Source organism: Cyprinodon variegatus, unplaced genomic scaffold (genome assembly GCF_000732505.1).
Source record: "Cyprinodon variegatus isolate N-32 unplaced genomic scaffold, C_variegatus-1.0 Scaffold142, whole genome shotgun sequence".
NCBI lineage: Eukaryota > Metazoa > Chordata > Actinopteri > Cyprinodontiformes > Cyprinodontidae > Cyprinodon > Cyprinodon variegatus.
Window position 1 is genome coordinate 302,496 of NW_015150595.1, and position 26,098 is coordinate 328,593.

The 26,098-nt window shown below is 39.4% G+C and overlaps 1 protein-coding gene across 5 annotated transcripts in view; it reads right to left on the bottom strand.

Annotated features, from left to right (window-relative positions):
- Nucleotides 1-25,460, bottom strand: part of sbno1 (strawberry notch homolog 1 (Drosophila)) — a 28,303-nt gene extending 2,843 nt beyond the window's left edge. Inside the window, exons 1-30 of one of the 5 annotated variants that reach the window (XM_015376820.1) lie at nt 25,123-25,460; nt 21,563-21,682; nt 21,372-21,470; nt 21,051-21,281; nt 20,827-20,968; nt 19,191-19,291; nt 19,007-19,103; nt 18,599-18,759; nt 15,900-16,033; nt 15,702-15,792; nt 15,458-15,619; nt 13,203-13,338; nt 12,996-13,101; nt 12,761-12,914; nt 12,493-12,675; nt 8,134-8,231; nt 7,908-8,059; nt 7,636-7,839; nt 7,389-7,556; nt 6,532-6,701; nt 6,311-6,442; nt 4,930-5,065; nt 4,734-4,846; nt 4,579-4,650; nt 4,396-4,495; nt 4,221-4,295; nt 3,990-4,136; nt 3,793-3,887; nt 3,626-3,712; nt 1,224-1,361 (exon numbers count right to left, since the gene is read on the bottom strand). In XM_015376820.1, the coding sequence (XP_015232306.1) occupies nt 1,224-1,361; nt 3,626-3,712; nt 3,793-3,887; nt 3,990-4,136; nt 4,221-4,295; nt 4,396-4,495; nt 4,579-4,650; nt 4,734-4,846; nt 4,930-5,065; nt 6,311-6,442; nt 6,532-6,701; nt 7,389-7,556; nt 7,636-7,839; nt 7,908-8,059; nt 8,134-8,231; nt 12,493-12,675; nt 12,761-12,914; nt 12,996-13,101; nt 13,203-13,338; nt 15,458-15,619; nt 15,702-15,792; nt 15,900-16,033; nt 18,599-18,759; nt 19,007-19,103; nt 19,191-19,291; nt 20,827-20,968; nt 21,051-21,281; nt 21,372-21,470; nt 21,563-21,682 (3,804 nt within the window). In that variant the 5' untranslated portion in view covers nt 25,123-25,460. Of the gene's footprint in view, nt 1-1,223; nt 1,362-3,625; nt 3,713-3,792; nt 3,888-3,989; nt 4,137-4,220; nt 4,296-4,395; nt 4,496-4,578; nt 4,651-4,733; nt 4,847-4,929; nt 5,066-6,310; nt 6,443-6,531; nt 6,702-7,388; nt 7,557-7,635; nt 7,840-7,907; nt 8,060-8,133; nt 8,232-12,492; nt 12,676-12,760; nt 12,915-12,995; nt 13,102-13,202; nt 13,339-15,457; nt 15,620-15,701; nt 15,793-15,899; nt 16,034-18,598; nt 18,760-19,006; nt 19,104-19,190; nt 19,292-20,826; nt 20,969-21,050; nt 21,282-21,371; nt 21,471-21,562; nt 21,683-25,117 lie in introns of those variants that run through there. The other 4 variants (XM_015376819.1, XM_015376821.1, XM_015376824.1 and 1 more) reach the window with 4 other exon arrangements.
- Between the last annotated feature and the right edge of the window lie 638 nt (nt 25,461-26,098).

The window sequence follows — 26,098 nt, forward strand, 5'->3', positions numbered from 1 at the left end:
CAAAGGGAAGGAAATGATTCTGATTTCAACCATTGCATATATTAGCTCCGACATATGAATGACCGAAAAATGTGATTGACAGATGACCATTGATATATGATTGGCCGAATAAGGTGTACAAGCTGACGTGTAATTAACTGCCCTGCATAAGGTAATGAAAAAAAAACAAACAAAGATTTTAAGACAGGATGTTTTTAAAAATAGAAACTTTCTAACTTTAGGACAATATGGTCTGATAAATAGATTTATATACATGTTTAAGCCAGAATGATTTGACCATTAACTATGACTTCCATATGACTTTAAAGGCTGTATTGTATGCTATTATTATTCGTGGTCTAAATTTGTATCAATAACAACTCAATAAAATAAATAAGACTGTTTTACCACACAGGATCAAAGTTTAAAATTACAATTTTATTTACAGAAATTGATTGATTACCCCACACATTTCAAGCAGACCACCTTTTCACACTTGTGACAAACATTTGAGCATTTTTTTTTGTGTAGCGCTGAAGCACCTGGCGCCGTTTACTTTACCTCGCAAAATCTGCTCTTCAGCGGCGGAGGGGCTGGTAACCTACGGAGGGCATGTGGTTTGCACGTCAACCTTTGTGTGATTATAGTAGACCAGGGGCTCTGGTTTGGCTTTTGGGTCGCTGAGTGTGCCGGCGGAGGTGTGGGCAGTGCTATCCAAACCTCGAACAAAAGTTTCACTATTGTCTGATGGGTCACTAATATATTTACTTTTTTCCCATGGGAGGGTAATCATCCTTGGACTCGCTGTCAGAATCTGAGCCACTTCCTACCCAGTCGTCCTCATTGGTCTCTCCCTCTGCGCCCGAATGACGATCAATATTTTTGAAGCATTTCTAAATCCTGTTTCTTGGTTAGATTTCTTCTGAAGGCCATTTCACAGCATCAGCCAAGGAGTTCAAGGTAGAATGTTGGTTGCTAGGCAACGGTACTAAATGTCAATACACTGCAGCAAGAATTTACAATGCAACTAATCGAGCGGTCAAATTAAGATTGAGGTAAAATTAACCATATTTATTTTTTTAAGTTTTTTATTTTTAAAAACTATGTGAAAATGAAGGAAATATAGAAACAGGAAAAGTCAGTTAACATGATCATGACGACATATGATTAATGTAAATAAAGTTCTTTGCCTTTAAAATCTCAGAAGCGTCAAAATGTCGGCCTTGGGAGTTGAAGAAACGTACCTTCTTAAACTTCTTCTTAATGTCTGCGTACGTCTCCAGTTTGACCTGTCTGCCCGTGTTCGGCCGGTAAACCAGGAACAGCCTCTTCTTGGTGTTCACCTCTTTCACCAGGATGGCCGTTTTCCTGTTATTTCTCATCTGGAAGTCAAACATGGATAAAAAAAAAAAAAGAAAATAAATTAGGAACCGTACCAGACTCTTGGAGAGAAGCAACAATATGGTTTGTGGTGAAAATATTTAGAATATTTAGAAAATATTTAGATTAACCTCTGTTTTTTTAAACTCTCCGTCAGCCCCAATGCCTTAACAACTTATACTCATTTGGTAAACTGAGTTTTGCCAAAGGGCACAAATGCTGGAATCTAACTCAACCAGTTGACTAATCCTTCCCATTGAGTCTAACCTTCTACAATATAACTGAGGATGATTATATCAGCATCAACTAATAAAGATCAAGCTACACTGCTCAGTATTTTTACCTCAAGAAAATATTTAGTTAGACTTTAATTATGTGTTTTTGTAATATATATATTTAACAGTAACAAAAAATAAATAAATAAATCAGCTTCACTTTATACTGCATATGCAGATTTATTATTCATGGTGAAATTGTTAAAATAAGCATAAACTTATTACTGTACTTTACAATGATATTTTGATTAATATTTGAAAAGTAATTATTAATCTAAAAAGAGATAAGTAAATGAATGCTTCTAAATAAAACAAAATTTGGAATAAAGAAAAAAATAGATAATTTGAAATCAAATTTCCAAAATGTAAAAAAAAAAAACATAGCTGCAATTATTCATACCATGAACAAATAATTTTTAATGAAAAATGTTATGTATTTATTGTTTAAGAAACAATTCTAGTTTATTTTTTTCATTTTAGTAGGTTATTCTGTCATTAAACTGCATGTTTTAGAGGCTGTGCACCGTTATTCCATTACTAAATTAGTGGAGGATTATTTTAAGAACCCATTAATCAGGATTTGTCTGATTACTCATGTCAGCCCTAATCATTTCCTGCTGTTATTTATTTCTGATGAGACAAAAAACAGCATAAAAAAAAAAAAAAACATTTTCAATGACAAATCTGTATAATTTACTCACAGGTTGAGGACCATTAATGGAGAGCGGCTGTATTTATAAAACATTTGTTGCTGTGGGTTAGCAGGTTTTAGCTCGTCTCGTTTACTGATCTAAAAGGTTTAACTATTGCTGGAATAAATGCTAAATAAAATGCTGCGAGTTCAGTTAAAACTGCTGTCATTTGTTGTGTACACGGTCCTCAAAACCACAGTGAGAAACAGGTAGAGGAGGGGGGCTTCATGATGGACTCCTAGTCAACAAGATGTCTAGACAACTTTTTTGGATTCTAGCTAAATTATGCATTTATTTTAGGATGATGGGTTTGACACAATTATTTGGAACAAGAGTGATGAATAGAAGGAAGACATGAAGAGGAATTTACAATAATAAAGATTATTATTAACCCTCTTTTCTTTTCTTAATCACATTTCAATTCATTTCTATCTCTGAATGCTTTAGTAACCAAGCAACTAAAACATCCATCGGGTATAAAGGGCAGCCTGTTTCCAACCTGCCTGATTTATTAACAACAAGGGAATTTCTTTAACAATTCATTTACATCAAATTGTGATGTCAAAGCAGAACTTTTTTCTCTTTTTTTTCCTCTTCCGAACATACGGCTTTACGATCAATTGGAAACAGTTCCACGCAAACACAAGGAACCAGTTACATCTGATAGATCTGATGAAATTATTCTAAAAATGTTTTTTTTGTTTTTAAATAAAGCATTTTAAATGCCAAGATAATCCTATTTAATGAATTTTAATGACAATTAAAGCCAAAATTAAAAAAAATAATTTAATGACTTAATGATTTTTAATGACCCGGGGAAATCCTGATAATCTTCCTGTAAAACTATGAAAAACATGAGCTGGGATGAACATTGTGGCCCTTTGTCACCATCAGCCAATTTTCTGACAATATCAGAACTAGAGTTGCAGGTCGCCAATCCATTGCAGGGCAACACAGCGATAAACAACCATTCATCCACCCACACACTCACACCTGAGGAGAATTTAGAGAATCCAATTAACCTAGCAGCCATGTTTTTGGACTGTGGGAGGAAGCCAGAGTAACCCGAGAGAACCCACGTATGCACAGGGAGAACATGCAAACTCCAATTTAGAAAGCCTCGGTCTAGGAATCGGACCCGGAGCCTTCTTGCTGCAAGGCAGCGGTGCTACCCACTGCCCCGCTGCTCAGCCCGAAACTAAAATATGAAAATATCTTTCCTCAGAAATCTGATCCAAGCTGTCCACTTTGTCCAACTTCACACACATTTGAACCAACCTCCCCTCCATAACATCCTACCTGGACGTAGAAGCCGTCGTCGGGGCCGTTCTGCTCTGCCCAGGCGTGCGTGGCTTCCTCCCAGGACATCCCTCTCTCCACGCTGACCTGTGAGGCGAAAGGCAGAAAGCAGATGTCAGCTACAGATGTTGAGATCATTACACTGGGGGGGATGCTAAAGGACTCACAGTGTGGAGTTCAACGTGTCCTGACGTGGTGTAGCTGGGGGTCAAAAACTTCCTGCAGTCAACCTTCTTCACCTTCTCATCACCAGAGCCCAGATCTAATACAAAGGAGAGCTTTTTAGGGTTTGAGATCAAACGTGGTCCGATCATCAGCAGAGACGGAAGAGGCACGGAGCAGGTTTTAGAGGTCAGCAGCTTACCCAGGATACCCATGTCGTATCTGCCGTTCTTTTTGGCTTCCTGGATCACCGCTGCCAGTGTGTCAGCGAAATACTGGAACAAGGCGTTTTGCTGCTGGACCTCCATGCCCAAAATACGATTCAGGAATTTTCCAATGTTGTTATAGTCTATGATGTAAAACATTTGATTTTAGACAGTCAATGTATAAACTGAGGAATTAGTTTGAATCTTATTCATGCCGTATAAATCACCTTTGTCCAGTGTCAGAACTCCAGATCGGTCCTCCACATTTATGAGGCCCACGCCGATCAACCCGTTCTGAATCTCTACACACCAAAAAAAAAAAAAAATCAGAGATTTGACATCTATTGAAACTGGGGAACTAAACATGAAAACTAGAGACTAGATGATGCGTCTGACTCATACCTCTAAAGAAATCCCCTCTGAAGTCTGAGGGCGGAGGCACTAACGGCGTGTCAAGCTTTACGATCGACTTCATCACAATTTCCAGAGCGTTTCTGCCGTACTACAAAGACAACATGGCGCGTGAGAATGAATGACAATAAAAATAAAAAAAGCGTGTCTTAAAGAAGTGCTGGAGAAACGTACCTTGTTGTCGAAATTGAACCTGCTTAGATCTCTAGTTTCTGTGGCGCGTCTGTCACCGTGAGTCAGAGCTCCCTGATGGAGAGAACAGGAACAGAAAAGTTTAATCATTTTCCTTCTTTTTGCAGAACCATTTTGGAACCCTTAGGTATGCCTACCAGGCTTTCAAGTCTTTTGGCAACAATAGATGCAAATCTCTGCTCTCCTGCAAGTTCCGATATGAGGAACACGTACTCTGGAGCCGTGACCTGGTTGGACCTGTGAGTGCGCCCTGCCATAAAGTCACAGTTTCAGTCAAAAGTACAGATGCGTTTCTTTAAGAGTGTAAACGAAACAAGCTTTCTGATTTCTCACCGAACTGCTGTATAGCTCTGTCTGCGCTCCACGGCAGCTCCAGCGTCATGTGGACTCTCCTCCTCTGGTTCTTCACACGCCGATCAGCCTGCAGCGAGATCCCCGAGCTGGCAGCTTCTGAGATGATGGCAATGTTCTGATACACAAGAGACAGAAATATTAGTTTTTCTTTATTCAAAACTATGCAAACTTATGGGAAGTGGTCCCAGAACTTTAATGAAATCAAGGGACAGGATTAGGGATGGGAATCGAAAACCGGTTCCAGTTTAGAACCGGTTCTGTGTGTTCCAATACCATGGCACCGTTTGGCAGCTCGCTTCACGGTTCCAGGCAGCACCAGAGCCTAGCACTGGGCAGCATGACTTACGTCACGTTTTTTTACACAAGTTACGCCCACAGCATTCAGTAAGCAAGTACGACGTGACCAGGCGTAAGTCTAGAACAGCAAAACAAAAAAAATGGCATCCCATTGGGTAAAGTGATCAAAAGTTTGGATGCGAAGTGGCAGTAACATCCGCAGGAGGAAATACATCCAACATGTAGAAACTCATGCGCATACAACATTGCATACATTTTATGTATGCCGAACGCCGTGTTTTTCATGCTTCCGGACAGAAGCTTAAGTTATGACCAGCATGGAAGGCAATTCTGGTGGTAAGTAGCTAGTTTTATATCACTGGCTGTGCTTAATGTGGTTCCTAGTTAATCAAATGCCATTTCTGGAAATAAACCAACTACCTACCTCTCTTAGGGGTATTAAACATGCTACGAAGTTGCTCCGCAGTTCAGGGAGCGGGAGAAAGGTGATGCTCGTTTATTTTAATCAGGGGGAGATAAGTTTATTTCCAAAATCGTACAGTAATGCTTTTTCATTAAACGGATGCCTTCTCCATTAGATGTAGATGACTGTGACGAGACGGGTAGCCTGGCTGCTCAGAGGCTGGCAGCTCCCGTTCACTGCCTTCTGTTTTAGCCGAGACACCATTCCTCACATACGTTACCTGGTACTGTTTTTAGCCGCGGCTGGATAAACTGTTTTCATTGAATTTTTACTTCCCCACATCTGTTTGCAACATGTTTTTTATTGGTTCTGCTGTCAGGATGGAACTAAATGGTTCCAGCTAAGCCGTTCGGTAAATGTCAAAAAATGATGAATTATTTTAACTTTTGATATAAATTACAAAAATTAAATCCTATTTACGATTTGGAGACAAATTTAAGACCTATGAAAGACTGAGTTAAGACATTTTAATACCAATTAAGGCCTTATTTTTAAACTGAAGATCTGCAGGAACCCTGAACAGCTTTAGTTTTCCTCTAAACAGATTAGAGTTTAGATTTAAGAGGATATCCAGCTGGTCCTGAATAATCACTACTGTACCTTTTCTCCATCCATAAACCTCTGTTTCTCTGTGAGGTTCAGGATTTCTACCGGGACGTCCAGCTCAGAGCGGGATTCATAGGTGATGCTGCCGTCATCGTTACTGACCACCCGACCTTTTCGACCGGTCATCTGAAGCAGAGAACATCGAGGCGATGAGGAGAAGACAGCTCAGCATAAACCATAGAGCCAGAAGGTGTAGAGCTCCAACAGCCAGTTACCTCAGCCACGTTTTCTGGCCCTCCCAGTTCGTCTATTAGCTCATCCAGGGTGTTGGGGGGTAGATCTTCAGCCAAACCCTCCAGTTGTTCCAGCAGCTGTTTCTTCATCTTCTGGGCGAGCTCCACCGAGTCCTGACTTGTTAGACAGCTTTCCTGGCTCTCTGTCTTGACTTTAGAAAAACACATTCAGGCAGAAGTTTACCTTAAGCAGACTGCTCCAAGTATCAAAGCTTCGCTCTGCACCAGGCAGCAAACTTATGGAGTGAAATTTACTCCATTATTGTTGCAAAGCAAAGAGCAACTTTTGTACATGGAAATTAGATAATCGAGTAATGAAAAATGCAAAAAAAAAAAAGTTTAAACGGTAACAAAGGCTTAAAGAGGAACTTTGCAATACTCTCAGATTGTTTTTTTCTTTTTGTTCAAATTTATTTTTACATCTTTTTTTACACTTAATTTCAAAGATAAAACAATTTCTCCTTTTATGTTTTTTTTTTTTCTGTTCAGATCCCCTTCACTTCACTCTGGGGGCGGGCTTTCCTCTGGAGTGAGGAGCAAAGACGCATTTCTATAGGTCTGCCTGGATGCTAACAGTGTTTTTATTGGTTAAGAGTGCGTGTTTTGTTGGGCTTGAAGTGAAAAAAATGTGATCTGTAAATGTAAAAAAAAAAAAAAAAACACTACATTTGGGAAAAAAATAAAATTGTGGTATAAAAGCTGAGAAACTGCTGTTAGTTTTTTAAATGCATTTAATTTTTTTGACTAAAATATGTCAGTTCTAGATTTCGTTTCCATTTACAAAATGTGTTATGCGCTTTTTACAATAATGGAACAAATATCATTCCGTACATACGTACCAGCAGCAGGTGCGGCGGGGGGGTTAACTGGGGCTGTGAAACCGGGCCTGGAGGAGCCCAGCCCAGAGGCTAACAAGGCACTTTGAATGGAGTCAGGATCAATGCTCTTCCTCCTTTTCTTCTTCTTCTCTTTCCGTTTCTTTGGCTCCTTCCTGATCAGCCATGGATCTAAAATGGAGATAATTGTTTTTTATGAGCCCACAGAATCAGATCTAACCGGATACATGTCAAGGCTTCGTGAACTCACCGTCTTCCTCGTCTTCATCTGACTCGTCTCTGAATGGATTGAAATCGTCGTCTTCATCTGCTGAGCTGACCGATTTGAAGCTGTCATCGCTGTCTTTCCCAGACTCTTTGTCCGACTCCTCAGACTCGCTCTCCTCTGAACTCGTACCGGACAGACCACCATGTTTGCGAGGCTTCTTTTTAGGCTGTTTTTTGACCTCTGACCCTGGAGAGAGAGTAGGTTAATAGTGTTCTTCAAGTAAGATCAGGTTTATCCAGCTTTGTGATTACTACCTTTCCTCTTCTTTCCCTTTTGTTCGGGCTCTGCTGTGTTTTCACTGGGGGACGGCGTCTTTTTTGCAGACAGGTCGATGCCTAGCAGGCTGAAAAGCTTCTGTCTGTCTGGAGCTGGAAAATGCTTCTCAATCAAGGACTGCAGCACACCTCTGCAATAAAATCATGTCATTATAGCCACAGTAATGTATTCCCATTCTTCAAAAAGATTCTTTTTCATTCTCACTTTGCTGTCGACACAAAGTCATTGAGCTCTCCGCCGCCCTCTTCCAAGGCCTCCAATGTTCTCGCCTCACCGGTGGACTGAAGGCCGATCACCACACACTGCAGAGAAAAGCTTTAAACTGAAAATCCTACATTGGTCATTTTACCAATATAACAGGGGCTGTTTTTGTAACAGAAAACTGAGGATTATGATTGCAGAGCCAGATGCACGTCCAGCTGATGCTCTGAAACAGGAAACATGCTTAAGTAAAAACAATGGTGGTCGTGATGTGGATGTTTGTTTCAGAAACAGATAGCCCAACTGCCAGAGAAGGAGAGAAGAAAAATCCAGTGTGTTAAGGCTTTTTTCCCCCTTTTTGTGAGGGGAATAAATAGGAAATGTTTTTAATTATCAGCATATCAGCCAAAATTCCAATATAGTGCATCCCTGCCTTTAGGGATAATCTAAAAAGAGGATGTGTTTCAACTTGTAAAAAAGATCTTGATACCTCTACTTCAGGCAAACCAACAACCCAACAAACGCAAGGAAAAGTAAAGCATACCGCATACATGCAACAGGTGGCACCAGTAGGTGTCGCACTCTCCTTAGCCTGAGCTTCTATAAAAGGGGAAGCAGGAAGGGTTGTAGCAAGGAGGTCACTTCCTGTGTCTGGGACCAGGGGTGTGGTGGATCCATGCTGTTGGCTGGCTGGGGTATGTTGGGAGGATAATTGTGTTTAAGTAAATCCTCTGCAAAAAGTTGGTGGTGATTTGGTGTTTTTTGTAAACAGGTCTGCATTATTGGTGTTCCGGCAGTAATTTTACCTGGGCGTGTGGTTGTTCAACGCCACAGGTAGGCTTTTACATTTACTGTTTTAAGTGATGTTAGGACAATTTAGCATCTGTGGGATCTGCGTGCAGATCAAGACAGAGCAGGACTCCTCACTGGGTTACAACAAGGGGGGACAACAATCTAGGAGGCTGTTACTGGATGCTGCTCCCTAAAGTTGTTCTCAAGAGAACCAGGCTTTATACAGGAATATGCAACTCTAATTTAATGCTTTTTAATGATCTTAGAAATAATTTTAATGCCATCAACAAGCACCTGTCGACAGGCAGCAGCCATGTCCCGAATTCTTCATATTCCATTTTCCAATTCTCTAGCTTCTATTACGAACATACAGCTTTATGATCAACCGGAAGCAGTTTCACGCAAATATATCGAAATATTAGCCTGATAAACCAGACTGAATGTAATTTAGTCTGTTCTCGATAAATGAGACATCATTCAACCTGTTGTTTTTCAAACCCTGTCTGTGCCTATTGGCCAATGCTCTGACCAATGAGAGCAACTGACTGTGGCGTAGTAAGCGCAACAGAAAACTGGTGGGGGACTGTAAACAAACAGCCTGTGGGTAAAATGGCGAATACGTCCTTAAACCCCGAGTCTAATCCTTCCAAAACTGTCTCCAAAGCTGAGTCAAACGAGAACTGTTCAATAATTGTTGCCATCTTCCTTGTTGTGCTTTCTCCAGCATCACGCAGCTTTGTCGTCACACCCTCAAAACCCTGCATGCTTTAAATCTAAAAATTCAAAACATCTCTACGTTGTGATTGGCCCGCCAGTTCTAGGGCCTGGGGAATTGATCGAGGCTAGACCACTCACAGCGGGTGGGGCAAGTTTACTAGGCTATCGCAATACAATAAATTTGACAAAACTGTTTTTTTTTTTTTTTTTAAACATAAATAAAGCACTTTAAATGCCAAAATAATCAAATTTAATTAATTTTAATTCCAATTATGGCCTTAATATAAAAAATTATAATTTAATGATTTTTAATGACATGCAGAAACCCTGAGAACACCACATGCTGGGACATCAGGCTAAGACAATCAAGCATGTTGGATTTCCCTGATCAGAATAATCACTCTTAACACAACACACATGGGAGTAAAACCCAGGAACTTCTGTTGAAATTTTCTTTAAATGTGTAAAATCTCCTGTTTGCAGTGGCGACAGTCTGGTGCAGGAGTTTGCCCTGCAATAGGAGAGTTCTTTGTTCGACTCCCAGCTCCCGCACCCGGTGACGCCAGTGTTTGGAAACTTCACTTCGCTTTGCTTCTCTTAGTGAAGCCCAGCACAGCTGTGGCTACAATGAGGTTTGCCTCCATCAATGTGTGAATGTGTGAGTGAATGAATGTGGTGTAAAATGCTTTGGTCGAGTCTCCTGACTTGAAAAAGCGCTTTATACAGTACAGACCAAAAGCTTGGACACACCTTCTCATTCAAAGAGTTTTCTTTATTTTCATGACTATGAAAATTGTAGATCCACACTGAAGGTATCAAAACTATAAATTAACACATGTGGAATTATATACTTAAGAAAAAAGCGTGAAACAACTGAAAATATGTCTTATATTCTAGGTTCTTCAAAGTAGCCACCTTTTGCTTTGATTACTGCTTCACTCACTCTTGGCATTCTCTTGATGAGCTTCCAGAGGCCGTCACCTGAAATGGTTTTCACCTCACAGGTGTCCCCTGAAGTCAGGTGGATACACAGCTGATAGTCCAGCTGAATAGACTGTTAGAATTTGTATTATCACAAGAAAAAAGCAGCAAAGTAAAGAAAAACGAGTGGCCATCATTACTTTAAGAATTCAAGGTCAGTTGGTCAGAAAAATTGGCAAAACTTTGAAAGTGTCCCAAAGTGCAGTCGCAAAAATCGAATCAAAAGGTGGCTACTTTGAAGAACCTAGAATATAAGATGTATTTTCAGTTGTTTCTCACTTTTTTGTTAAGTATATAATTCCACGTGTGTTAAAGGTGCTGTAGGACATCTTGGAAAAACGGTTCCAGCAAGCTATATTTTGAACCTACACAACCATGCCTCTCCCTTCAGACCCCCTGTTGCAACCACGTCTATAAAATACATAACACGCATGCTGTCTGCAGAGGGTCTGAGCAGCTGAAGCGGTGTGTTGCACGGAGCTGACAGGGAGACAGACAGCACTGGTGATGCAGAGCGCTATGGTCACTCCTCTGAAACAGTTTAACGCCCAAATTAACTTAAAATGTCAAAATCTGCCAGAAAAACATGTTCGCTTTTATTATCCTGGTGCATGCAGTTTGGATTACGTACATAAAAAAGGCCTTCCGGCCGCCGTGGCAAACCGCAAGGAGGCAACCGGGCCATAGGCTGCTATGGAATGGGATTCCTACTGACAGAGCATCGCCGGTGTGCGGGGGTCTGAGCGGCTCCGACAGAAATAATATTTGAAGGCAGGATAGTAATCTGGATGAACTGACTGCACTGACGACGTTTTCAGGTGGACTTTCTCACTTCAAAATACATTTAAACTACTTTTTGCCCACTGATCACAGCAAATATAGCTGCCATTGTTACAGGCAAAGAAAGGATAGGGTAGCTCCACCTGATGAGCATCAGACCCACTTTTTCCACCACGCAGCTAAAGCAGCAAAGATACTTCAGCCGCGCATCAGAACTAGAGGTGGGTATTGGCAAAGAAGTCATGATTCGATTCGATATCACGATTCACATGCCACGATGCGATTCTATCACGATGCATCACGATACTTGAAATATTGCGATGCATCGCGATGCATTGTGAATTTTCACTGAACACTGTAAGAAAATGATACAGGGGCGAATTTTCATAGTGTCCTACATGTTTTATTTCATATGACTCATCGCAGTATCCCACGGCCGGAAATGCTTGTGACACAAGGCAGCGGGCGTCAACACATCCGCAGCGACATCTGCTGGACTGGAAGTTGTATTACACTTGGTTTGGCTGATGTGCGCCAACCATTCATGTATTTTATTTGTTCATTTTTTGAAGTTAAGAATCGATTCTTGCCATTAAGAATCGATGCAGTAGATCACAAGAATTAGAATCGCGATGCATCGTCATGGCGATTATTTTGCACACCCCTAATCAGAACTAAACTTGTACAAGCATCAAAATTGAAGCAGGACGCGTTTTTGATGCTTTAGGTGTGAATAGGGTGAACAGATGTCCTCTTTTTCCCATACATGTCCTACTTCTCATACCTAAAAAAAAGTCCGGTGGTCCGCCCCACGCCTGCCTTACCGGGCTTAGCATACCGTCACCGGGTCTGGTTCGCTCACTCGCCCGGCCGCCGTCAGTGGCCCCAGCAGCCCCCCCCATTTACCATTTAAAAAATATTTCTGACTAAAGGAAATTATAATCTTACAACTTTGGACATAATGTCAGAAAGTTGTGCCAGATTGGCTTACATTAATGCAAACATGCTTTGTTTTATTAAATCCTCCTTGATTCAACAACCACAGCTGAATAAATAAACAAAGTATAACTTATTTTTTAGGAACAATTTTACCTTTCCATTCTGAACTTCCTCTCTGGCTAACTGGACCACCCGCCGCACTTTGGAGGCAATGCAGAGATACTTGAAAAACCTCTGATGGGCCGACCAGAACTGACCCCACATGGACTTCTTCATGCGCTGCTCTGCTTCCATCAGGTTGGCAGCCTGCTGGAACTTCTCTCGTGCGCTCACCCACTGTCACACGGAGGTAAAACAGCTCAACTTCCACAATTTGGTGTAAATGGATACAAAAACCAACCCAAATGAATCATTAACTTACCAGCCTTACAGACTTGTTGTACATGTTGATATATTTTTGAGTCAGGGACACCTCTTCGATCTTGAAGGTCACACCTGTAAAACTCAGCTGCCTGGCAATGTACATCCCTCTGAGCTTCATGTCCATAGCTACTATTTCCATGGCCCCCACACCTCTGAAAGCAAACAAAGAACTCACATGTTAATTACATTCCAAATGAGAAACCTTTCAAAATATTTATAATTAGCCAACCTACCTGCGTTCAACTGCTTGAATAAAGTTGCCAAATTCTTTAAAAGGCGTTTTATGGCCCCATATGCCCAGCCGATTCATATACGCCATGTTTCTTGGTTCAGAGGCCCCTGGAAGAAACACGGAGTGGAAAAAAAAGTCACTTTAATAGTTCATGTCTTCACAGCTTTATCAATTTCGGATGTCAGACTCTTTATTTCTGCCTACTAACCAGTAGCGCTGGCGTACACGACCCGAGCTTTGGGAAGCTTATTCTGCAGCTCCAAAACAGCCAGGCCGGTCTTTGTCGGTTTGGAAGACCCAATGGGACAAACGTTTTTAGCTTTGTGACACTCATCAAAGACAATCTACAGATACATGGTTAAAGAAAGTTAGCAGTTATTTTAATGAGTTACATTGATGGATTTCATAAATTTAATAAGTATATAATCAGTCATGATTCATAGTGCTGCACGTTGAATTATCTCAGGTAAGAATATTTTCTTCTCAGATGGTTATTTATTACCGTATTTTCATGACTATAAGGCGCATAAAACTTCTTTTTTTCCCCTTAAAAATGTGCGGTGTGCCCAATGTGTGTTACTGCGGACGTTGTTGAGACCACCATGAGAACGTTAAAGGGGGAAGTGTGGGCGTGGATTGTGTATAAAAGAACAGGTTTGTGCTTTATGCAGAACATTGTTGTCTTAACAACCCTAAAAATGGGAAAGAGACACGCCTATGAAGCACAGTTTAAACTGAAGGCTATCAGCTACGCAGAGGAATATGGAAATCGAGCAGTTGGAGAGAATTCAAGATTAATGAATTTATTTTATGAAATGATGCAATTTTTCCATCCGAACCAGGACTACAGTTGCTCAGCAACGTCCGACGGATTATAATGAAAAGCTGGCGAGCTTCCACTCCTACTGCAGCAAACATCGCCAACAAACGCATCCAGCCAAGCCACATCACCAACATGGACGAGGTGCCGCTCACTTTCGACATCCCGGTGAATCACATGGTGGAGAAGAAGGGGACCAGCACTGTAGCGATACACACAACGGGGTATGAAATGGCGTTTACTGTTGTGCTTGGCTGCCACGCAAATGGACAGAAACTGCCGCCTATGGTGATTTTTAAGTGAAAGACTTTGCCTAAAGAGACTTTTCCAGCTGGAGTCGTTATTAAGTCAAATGAAAAGGGCTGGATGGATGAGGAGATGTAGCAGAGGTATTTAAACGTAGCAGAGGACATGTACCTGTATATAAAACCCGCGCCCTATAATCCGGTGCGCCTTTTGTGTGTGTTTAATACAGTAATGGCACACATAACTGAGACTGCGCCTTTTAGTACAGTGCGCCTTATGGTCCTGAAAATACGGTAAGTATATGTATGCTTTATACTCTGCTGTATGATTTTTGTATGTTGCACTTTGAAAACTTAACATATATTAAAAAGGAGTAGCTCTACCAGCTTGATTCTGACGTTCTTTTATAAGAGAACAATTCCCACCGTATTGTTGTTTTTTTTTTTTGCCTCCAATTAGGCTGTGCAATTAAAGGGATTTTGGCTATTATTCTTTCCTTATTTAACATTTGTTATCATGAATAACCATGGCAACCATCACTTTTTTTTTTACACCAGGGAGCAACTGCTTAACATCTCTCCAGCTGAAATGATACTGCAACTACTTCTGCAGGTATCACCTGAACTGAAAAGGAGGAGCAAGAGATGCAGAACAGGAGCAAGGAGAAGAGAGAGGAGGTAAATCAAGCCGTTCCTTCCATCAATCATTATGAGTAATGTGAGATCTTAAGGAAGTTAGAGGAAATCTAAGCCCTCAAAAGGACCCAGCCAAAATATTAGCAATTGAGTAATGTGTGTTTTACTGTAACGTGGCTGCAGGTCTATATCCCTGACTCCAGCATTTCTCTGCTAGGCTTTAGAATAGAATAGAAATCCCTTTATTGTTGAAAATCTGCATGAATGTAAAAACTTATTGAGGTTGTTAGGAACAGAAATGGTTATAAAGTCTTCCAGCTGCTGGGAGGAAGGATCTGTGATAACGCTCCCTGGTGCATTTAACCTGCAGCAGTCTGTCAGTAAAGGAGCTCTCCAGTTCTGCAATGGCTTCATGCATGGGGTGAGAGATATGATCCAACAGATGTTAATATAGTTAGGATCCTTTTGTTTCTCACTTCCTTTAGTGAGTCCAGACGGCATCCAATCACAGAGCTTTCTGACCCTATCAGCAGTAAGAGATTTAAAAAGACTAAAAAAACTAAAGTAGCAGAGCCACACCAACAGAATGTTAGGAAGGATCTTCTATAGCAGTTTATATTCCCCCAGATCTGCAGAGGCCTTTGACTGTCTACTGCTATCAACATCTACAACAACTCTTTGAAAAAGAAATGTCATTTAATTTCGCTTTGGGATTAATAAAGAATTTTTAAATTTAATTGTGAAGAACGAGCGAAAGGATACAACTCCATCAAAGTCTTCTCCACACCAGTGGAGGAGCTGTTGAAATCTGGTTTTGTATTTCCCTCCTGACTGGCTCTCTCCTATCAAGGACGAGTAGGTGGCAAAGATCACCCCTTTCTTCACACTGCCGTTGTGTTTTGAAGATATTTTGCCATATTTAAACTGAAAAAGATCAAACGCAAGTCAGTCATTTCTAAGACAGCATTTCATGGATGTAGATGTGCTGCAATTTATACTATCTTACCTTGTTAAGAGAATGAACCTGGATGTTCTTGGCTCCAATATCCCTTAAGTCCCGTTCAGCGTCGTATTTTAAATCATTTGAGACACTAAACCTGAAAAATGATTAAAGAAAGACAAACAATAGAAAAAAAAAAATCAAGGCTGTTAGGAGTTTTTAAACCTTATCCAGATAAGTTAGAAATTGGTCCATGTCATTTACCAAAGGGATCTCTTTCTGCCCAGAAGATAATTCTCATAAATAATCCCAGCAATAGTCCTGCCTTTGCCCACACCAGCGCCGTCTCCAATCAAATAAGCGGCTCTGTCACCGTTGGGTAGGAATGTCTCATGTTGCTGCAACACAATCACAAAAAAAAAAAAAGCTTATTTCAAACTAGCACCGACATTTGGGAAAGGGCTGATAAACATTAAAGGTATAGGGGAGGATTTTCACAATCTTTTGGAAAGACCCGTCCTCTGTACAAAAACCAATGCAGTACCCTCTCCTGAGAGAACACCTATTAAACGCGTGCGAGAGCGTGCACTAGCCCTTTTCTCCTCATGTACGCTCTGTTTAAAAGTTGATGTTTGCATCGCTCATACAAACTTACTTCCATTGTGCTTTTAAGACTTTGATTTATCTGGTTAGTTTAAACAGTTTTATCAACAGTTTTCATTTTTTCACTGGGCGACGTTTTACCATGAGACTGATTATTAGAGAGGAAAGCGTGGTCATGTGCCAACAAGTTTCTTCCAAAGTAAAACCTTGTGAGAATGAAGCATTTGAAGGATTTCCCTGCTGAAGAGCTGTCTTAGAAAACACAACAGCCTTCAACAAAAGAGCTCTTCCCAGTTTTTAAGCTGCCTTAAAGGAAGGTGATGAGACAATCTTAGCTTAGGACCAATTAGATAAATCTGCTGTTCTAAATTGTTCTCAACTTTAGTCTTACTTATTTTACTCAATTAAAAAAATTACAATGAAAAAAAAATATTCATCACTAGAGTGAAATAATTGGTGGCTTTATTTTTGGAAGTAGGAAAATTAACTGTAAGGGTGGAGGAGGAAATATGAAAAAATGCAAAATTCTCAGGTCCCCAGATGAACAGGCGGCATCTACTCATTGGCACCATCCACATCGAGTGAAAACTAGTTTAATTGGACGAGTCACATAACATGAACACTCATTGGGGGAATTGTCTATGCCATGCTACAATGTTGGATTCAGAAAAAGATGTAGAAATGTCTGAAAGGTCGGAAACAGGCGAGAGCGTATCCTTGGCCCTATCCAGAGATGGGAAGTAATGAAGTACAAATACTTCGTTACTGTACTCAAGTAGATTTTTCTGATATTTTTACTTTACTACTTATTTTTATGGCGACTTTTTACTTCTACATTTTTACACAAATATCTGTACTTTCTACTCTTTAAAAAATTGTCTCGTTACTTTAGTTTTGAATCATTTCAATGGAGTTACCGTTATTATTTTTCACGTCATCAATACCAAATTCAGTCTAATTGGATGGGAATCTACGTTGCATTTGACGCACCACTACAAGATGAATCGACAGATTCGGCGGTATTCATTAGCAGCAAATCATTGCAGCTTGGTGGCGGTGGCGTTAGCATAGTAGCATGGACGACGAGATGATTGAAAATGAACACAACGGAGATCTAGTCCTATTGGCAGACATCCATTTAAAATGTAGGCAACGGCATGAAAAAAGTGGTTTCTACTTTTACTTTTATACTTTAAGTAATTTTACAAGCCTGTACTTTGTTACTTTTACTTGAGTAAAGAAGTTTAATCAGTACTTCCACTTTTACCAGAGTATTTTTGAACACAAATATCTTTACTTTTACTCAAGTACGGAAAGTGAGTACTTTTGCCATCTCTGGCCCTATCTCAAAGAATTTTTCGAAATAGTAAAAAAATTTAGCTTTCAGTTCATATAGTGTCATCTGGGTGTTTTTTTTTTAAAGGTTACTTATAGTTTTAGTTTTTGGAGCACATACTTTTTCACTTTGACTTGAGTAATGAGGTCTAGTTAGTTCTTCAACTTTTACCAGTGTTTTTGAACTGCAGTATCTATACTTCTACTGAAGTAACAAATGTGTTTAATTTTGACACCACTGCGTTTAAGTCTTTTTAAGGATCCGCATTATCCCTGAAACAAGCTTTGTTTTCCACACAGCCTCAACCATTGGCCCAGGTGACTACGCAATTCGGATTGTGACAAGAACTGACTAAGCATAGCAAAAGATTCTCCAATTAGTTATTTATGTAGCACAAATTCTACATTTTTTTTATGCGATCAAGTTCAAAATGAAAGCTGGTGAGTTTTTTTTTGTTGGTTTTTTTTTTAGTATGGAAAAACAATGTAAGAATAAAATCATCATTAAAAGTTGATGGAAAACCAAATTAACAACCTTACAAGGCAATACAGACAATCCAAGACAGATTTTACATTAAGAATAAAAAAAAAAAAATTGAGTGCATCTTAAATATCATAATTTTCATTTTAATAGCAAGTAGAACCAAAGTAGAGTGGGCTTTTACTGCCACCTACTGATAAGTGTATAAACTATAATCCTTATGAGGGATGAGCCCAGTGGTAATAAGTAATGAAACAAAAAAAAAAAAAAATCTGAAACCAATCTGTCTCTTTGATTAAGGCTCTTTTTAAATCTATAAAGACTGAAGGTTTGTATTTTAGGCCTCATCAACTGTGGTTGCAGGACTGGATGCTTTTGATCTAAAGGTGATATAGCAGCTAAAACCTTTTATACATTTCAGTTTGATCAATTTGAATGAATCTGAGTTTAGGTGCAGCTGTGGATTCACACGCTTCATGTAACATTTGTATTCTTCGCCTCACTCTTGTTTTTAACGCTCCGTTATGTAATGGACGCTGGGTACCTGAGCAGCATATGTGATTGCTTCCAACTGCAGCGCTGACAAGCAGCCTCGATCAATGGCTTCCTCTGGGATGGACAGTCTGTACCACACATCTGGAGGATTGACGCTGGACAGGGAGCTGGTCTCTACCACAGGATCAGGATGTCTCATGCCGATCTTTACTGCATTTCACAGGGTTTGTTTCACACAAACAGACACAAGAAGAAAACGCATCTTACTATAAAACACTATAGGACTAAAAATGAATTAAAATAAAGGTTCTCTTTATTAATAGCTGCTGAATAATCCTGCACATAATGCACACGCTACCTGGACAGGTTTGACAGAACATTTTTAATGATAATCTATTAGCTGAAAACCATTTAAGAATACCATTTATCGTCATTACCAAGCTAGAAAAATCCTCACATTTCAATGGCATGTACTCAGCATATGTCTCTGCGTGACCCAGCTCCTCTTCCTCTTCTTCCTCATGTTCATCCTCTTCCTTTAGACCTGCAACTTTCTGCAAAGAAATTGAAATATATACTCCTTTCTATACATTCGCATTTGGATATCAGAGCAGTATCCTTATAAACCTAATTAAACCTACCAAAGTATTTGAAAAGTTTTGAATTTTGGTGTCGTCTTTAATCCAGATCCTGGCTCCATCTTTACCCAACACTTCTTTCTTGATCCCATTGTTAATTTCACCTGAAAACAGCCAGTAAACACAAGAACATTAGTAATGGATCAACAAACAGAGTGATGGATCCCGTACAGAGAAATTAGTCTGTTAATCTCAGCTGGTTAAACTACAATCATCTCTCCACTAACGACCACCACTGTTCTGGAAACACGGAGGAACTAATAGTTGATTTGACATTTTTTGTCAAGAATAAAGAAAGGCTTTAAACATGTTAACTGACACCGTATTTGAGATCAAACTGAACAAATCAGAATGTTCTGATTTAAAATTGCGGCAAAATCTTCATACTTTGGTGGTCAGTGGTTAGCGAGCCGGACCCATGTACTCAGGGTTTAAAATGGAATGAGTAACTCTAATGCCTTTTAACGCTCTTACAAATTATTTTAATGCCATTAACAGGTACTCATGACTGTTTTATATATGAATAACATGGCAAAATCCTTTGTCATCTTTACAGTCAACAGGCTGCAGCCGTGGCCCGAATTCCTTGTTTTCCAGCCACTTTTGTTGAAATTTGAATTAACCCATTCTCTCGCCTTTTCTCCGCTTTGAGCTTCTTTTCCAAACACACGGCATTACAAATAACCAGAAGTAGTTCCACGCACACACACACACGGAGCTGATGATTTAAATTAAAGCATTTTAAATGGCACGGTAATCACATTTAATGAATTTCAATGCCAATTAAGACCTTAATTAAAAAAATTGTCCAATGATTTAATGACTCGCGGAAGCCCATGTAGGGGCCAATTTATGCTTCTGACACAAAGCTTCTGCAACCGTCAAATCTGTCTCTGTGCTCAAAAAAAAAAAAAATCCCAACTACGCATTGGACGGTCGCAAACTCGCGCAGACCTCAAGCGGAAATTTGGTCCTTGGTATGCCTTTCCGGACGTCTGTGTGGTCGCCCTTCTTGATTCAGTGCCGGGGCGCGCCATTTTTAAAAACCGTGGAACAACTACAATGGACATCTACGACAAAAGGTTAATCGAGGAGGTTCGGAAGTACAACCACTTGTACGATTCCTCAGACAAATGATATAAATAAATATATCCTCTTCCATGTCCAGCAACTCTAGGTCCATCTCCGTGACCGTGATATTTTGCAGTTGCGCCATTGTTGTTTTGGAAGATAAACACTCTCGACGGCACCGCCAAAGTTCTCGTGACCATCCGCCGAAGTTCTCACGAGTTCTCGAATAGACTCCCCCATGCGCTTTGGCGGGAAACTGCTGTTCGTCCCCAGAAATTAAAGACTGGCGGTGCAGAAGCATAACAGGTTTGCAACCAGGCCTAAGCGACATTTGATGTGTGCAGATGCAGAAGTATAATCTGCCCTTTAGTACTTGACGGGCCAACCCGGGTTCGAATCAGACTTGTGGTTCTTAGCCGCATGTCTCTACCCTTCTCTCATACACCCTTTTCCTGTAAGCCTACTGACTAACAAGCCACTAGTGCCAAAAAAAAAAATGCAGCAAAATATATATCTAAATAAAAATGTTTGCTCCATGTGTCTCTTGTCTCTCCTTCAAATGGTTTACCTGGACCCGTTGCTGCAGCCGTTGCTACAGGTGGGGCAATGTCTGGTGGGGGTTTGAGCTTCATCAGCTCCATCAGGCTGTTGCCCTTTAAAACTGTGGTTTTCACATTTTTGGGCCGAAGGAGATCTTTCAGCTGAATCTGCTAAAACAGAGATGAAACAAGGGTATGATCAACTTTATCAAGAAATGGAATATTCAAACAAAAAAGGGATTTAAAAGCAAACCTGATCTTTGTTAGAAGGCACTAATGTGGACACAGAGGGGGGGACACCCATGGGGGAGGGAGTTGCTGAAGTCCGCAGTCCTGAATTAGCCACATGGACCACCTTGGTGAGGGTTATGGTGTGTTTGATTGGATTGGTGACTGACTGCTTGGTAGTAGCACTCCCTAGTGATGGCAACTGATTCAGTTGATTTAGGACAAATGTGGTTGTTGATGGCTGAGGTTTGTGCTGCTTGGAAAACAAACAAACAAAAATGATCATTCTTTATTTTAAGGCTACCATAACACCTTTGTAATATTAAGTAAATTAATGAAACCCTACTCTGATTGTAACAAATGGGACTGCAGTTTGAGGCTCAGGTCGAACAACTTCCGCTGATTCCGCTCCCACCCCAACATCGAGGGCGCTGATGGAAATGGACTGAAAGAAAAACAGACATTAGAACTGCAGTTCTTACTAGGAAATCTAAGGGAAATGTTGTCTCCTAGACAATATATTGAAGATAATCTTACTTGCTGGGCTGTAGAGGGCTGTGTAACATCCTGAGAATCCACATCTAACAGCCCAATATCGTTTGGACAAATTCCACTCTCACTTAAAGCAGCAAGCAGTAAATCCTGTCCAGGATCCATCTGCGAATGACAGAAGTACAATTTTATACCAACATAATGACCAACGCTGACTGCATTGGAATAAAAAAAAAAAGTAAAATAAAAAACTATGATAGTGCACAAAGATTAACAAAGCAGCGTTTCAAGCGATTGACAAAACACGAGAGATTCACAAAGCAATTGTTTCATAGATGTGGATCGGACAAATTTTTGCCAACTGACTGATGATCAAATACTGAGCAATCTGGGTTTTCTTTATTTCCATCACAACAATAGAAATAATAAACGTCATCGTTTCCATGAATAAACCCAAAAAACAGTCTCCCAGTGCACTTTGATTTTATTACTAGAGAAGGAGCAACGTTTAGACAAAAAGAATCAAGAGGTCAGACCGATTTAGTAATAACCAGAAGCCTCATAAGAGAAAAACTCAAATGTTACTTAGAATCACTTGTTTTTAACATTTTCGGTGCCTGTGTTGTGTTAGGCATTAACAAAAACCAGCAATGAAGATTATATAGGGTTTCAGTCTTGAAAACAAAAATGCTATATAACTAGCAGTGTCCTGATGCAACTTCTTCATTTCCGATACAATGCTGAACTTTATTAATCGATTACTGAAATAACTGTCAACTAATTTAGTAATCAATGAATCGGTAAGTGGAGGGTAGAGACTAAAACATTTCTTTAGCTGACAGAGTAACCCACTTAAAGCAGCAATTATATTAAAAATTGTAAAAAAATAAATAAATAAAATGTAATATGCAAACATTTTGCATCTAAGATTAAAAAAATAAAATAAATATGCTCTATAATACAGAAGTTGGAAAGTTTTAGTTTCACCTGGATTTAATCAAGCAAAAAGTCTTCTTCGAGGAAGACTTAATTAATTGATCAAAAAAATTAAACGGATTAAGTTGCAACCTTACCAAAATTGCAGCTTTTAGAACTGACAGATGGAGATATTGACCCGATAAAATATTAGCACCAATTTTACCCGCTTTTATTAATCATTTTATACTGTAGAATAGTGCTGGGCGATATGGAAAAAATCATATATCATGATATGGACTATTTTATATCACGATAATGATATATATCGCAATATGCTCCAATTAAGTACATTTTCAGCAAATCTCTGAAAAATAAGACAAAATAATATAATTGCTTACTTTTTCAACTTTATTTTGAAGTGACATTTATAGAACTGTCACAAATTAGAAAATTAATTGTAGTGCAACAATATATATGCATAAGATGAGGTGGAAGTATGGCTACAGTATCCTTCACATTTTTTCAAATCCTACAGGTATTTAAATAAAATTACTGTGGTTCTTCTTTAGGTATTAGAAGAGGTTTGTTGTGTTTCCGTCGGGTAAGGGAACAGTCTTGTAGCATAGTTTGCAAATGTTGTCTGCTCCGTGTTGGACTTCTTAAATCCAAAAATGTAACCAAATCACAGATGTGCCCCCTCTTTTTGGTAAAGTGTCTTTATCTTGGGTTGCCTGCGTAGCTGTCTCTGTTTGTTGTGACCACGGGTTTAATACTTCAGCCTCCTGCGTCTCCAACTCTTATGAGTTAAGTAACGTAAAGCATGTCGCAAACCCGCGCGTGAGTCAAAAACCCATAAAGAAGCGTCATGTTGCAAAAAACACAGGACGGCGCTTCTTTGTGGAAAAAAAAAAAAAATCTTGTTTATCACTTATAAGCTGTGTGTAGGCTACGTGGCTACACTAATACGATTGTCGTAGTCTACCATGGGAAATAATTGCATGAATACGAGATACAATTGTGTTAGAAACGATAGAAAAGAATTAGCACGATATACACTTTTCTATCGTCCGTACGATATGTATCGTCTTATCGCCCAGCCCTACTGTAGAATGTAAAAAAAAAAGAAAGGAGAAAAAAAGGCTTGGTCAGGTTTTATGACTAAAACAGGAAACAAAGATTAATCACAAGTGGGATGAAAACAACTGACCAAAGTAATATAAACCAAACTTTTAACAGAAGCAGTGTTTTATATCAGCATGAACATATTGGAGATTTTAGATGCTACCCGAAAAAATACTTTTTTGGGCTGATTTTGGACTGGAGCATCCCTACATATAACCAATTAAAAAACAACAACAAATTGATCAAAAAGGAAGGGACACCAACCTTGATATGAATGCAGCACTTATTTAAAATACAAACTCAGAGCCCGACAGCACAACATTGTTTAAATTCTATTAAAACAAACAACTCCTGAATAAGATGTTATCATCAGTAATAATAAAGCACCATCACTACAAAACTGTTTAAATGGAAAAAAATATATACAATTTAAAAAAATGGAACAATGGTTAAAAATCTTAAAATCAATCAAATTTTTCTAGAATTTGTTGCATGTGGTGCCAAAGAGACAATAAATCAGATCTTGAAACTATTTAATAAAATGTTGACAAGCAGTTGAAGTTATGATAACATATGTATTCACTGAAAGCAGAAAGTCTAATAACCTGACATGAAAAAAGGAACCGGCTCAAAGGCTGAAATGAAAACGCGCGTTTAAAATGTAAAGAAAGCCGCGAGATACTTAATATCCCCCCCTGTAGAAATATACAGTAAGGATGACGGGCTAAATATATTTTTTATTACACTAATGTCTGATTGGTCTGAGCCACGAGTTGTTTCAAAGTGACCCAAAACAAGACACGTGTTTGCATCGCCCTGCCTTCAACTTCCTGCACCTACAGACTCAGTGGGTTATTTCTTTAACAGCTACCCTAAAAGTCCGCAAACAAACTTATTTAAAAAAAGAGAAAATCTACATAATAGGGACAGGTAACCCCCATTAAGGACATAAATCAATATACCATGGTAAACATTTCCCTTTCACTTTTGTATTAAGTGCTAAATTGGCCTGGTTTGAGAGCAGGGTGACATAGCTTTCTTATGCTAGCCTTCCAAAAGCTCAACATAAACCCTCGATTCGCTCACTCATTTACACATCCCTCTACGGGCTGCAGTGTTTTAATATAAACTATGAAACCAAGCCGTTTATCATCAAGAGGTTCGTAGATTATAAAGCACAAGAAACGAATATAGCCGTTATTGACAGTGACAGAAACCTGCGATCTTTCTCCACATGTTAAAAAAAAAGCATTTATCCCGCAGTTATAACATGTCCCGCAATAATAATAATTTAATGTTGGCAAACGTTTGGCTGCTTCGTGTTGTAAAAGAGAAAATTGTAATAAAGGTTATTGCGGCGCTGCTGAAGTTAAACTGTTGATGCATGATGTTAGCTAACTGACGCCTGCTAACGTTAGCAACCAGGATACGAGGACTAAAAGCTTGGAAATAATCAATTGTTACGCGTTTTAAGGTGAAATACGTGACAACGACTGAGAGTCTGTGAGGAATTTGTGTGTAAAAAATAAACATTAGCTTCTTAAGTTAAGGTGAACTTACATTACTTTTTTTTTTCCTAGGAGCTGCGGCTCGCGGTCAGCAGCTCTCTGAGGCTCCGTGTTTGTTTGTCCTCTCCGCTCGAGCTAACGCCATCTTTTTATCAAACGCTCCGTCGCATGCAGGTCACGTGACGCTCAGGCCTACGGCTTCGGTTTTTAGGGCGAAAGTGCTCGAAGGAGGTCGTTGAAATCGGTTCTTGGAGCGGTCGTTGGGCGTCCATCGACGACAACACCTCGATGAGAGCGAGAAATGTCGCATTTCCGAAACAGTGAACAAAACGAAAAACAAAGCACAGTCAGCGAGCTAATACTACGTCACGTGACCCGGACAAGTCTCGATAGGAAGTGACGTCAGTCAATTCTTCTTCTTCGCTCTCTTCCTTTTTTGTTCACTTATGGTTTTTTTTCTTATAAAACAAGCGTATATTTCCTATTAGTATTAAGAGCTGCTGCCCCTGGCTATACTTTACATGTATCCTGTTTGAAGAAACCAATTCTGTGCAGCCATTTTTGTCTGTAAATCTTGATTTTTTTCAATAAAAAAGGAAAAAAAAAGTTTTTTCTTACAATAATAATAAATAAAAATGTATTCTTGAAAGATTTAATTCGTGTTTGTTTTAAGTATTTTAAGATCATTTTTTTTCCAAACTTCATTGTTTCACAAAAAGAACTATGTCTTTCTTATCACAATACTGTGTAAATGACCATAAACCTGTTCTTGTTTACTGATTTTTATTACTTTATTCATTCTTTATTTATTTTTTACTATATTCTGCTTTCAAATAATCTGATTTGTCATCATGTTTGTAGGTTTATTTCAGTATCTTGTTGCCTGACTGTAACTCCAGTTGTTATTTTCAATTAAAAAACGTTTGTTGTCTTTTAGGTTATCTTTGCCTTGTACCTTTGTATTTCCCCGAGTAACTAAGATTAGAATTACTGAATGCAAAGTATTTGAGAATGGGGGAAAAAAAAAAAAAAA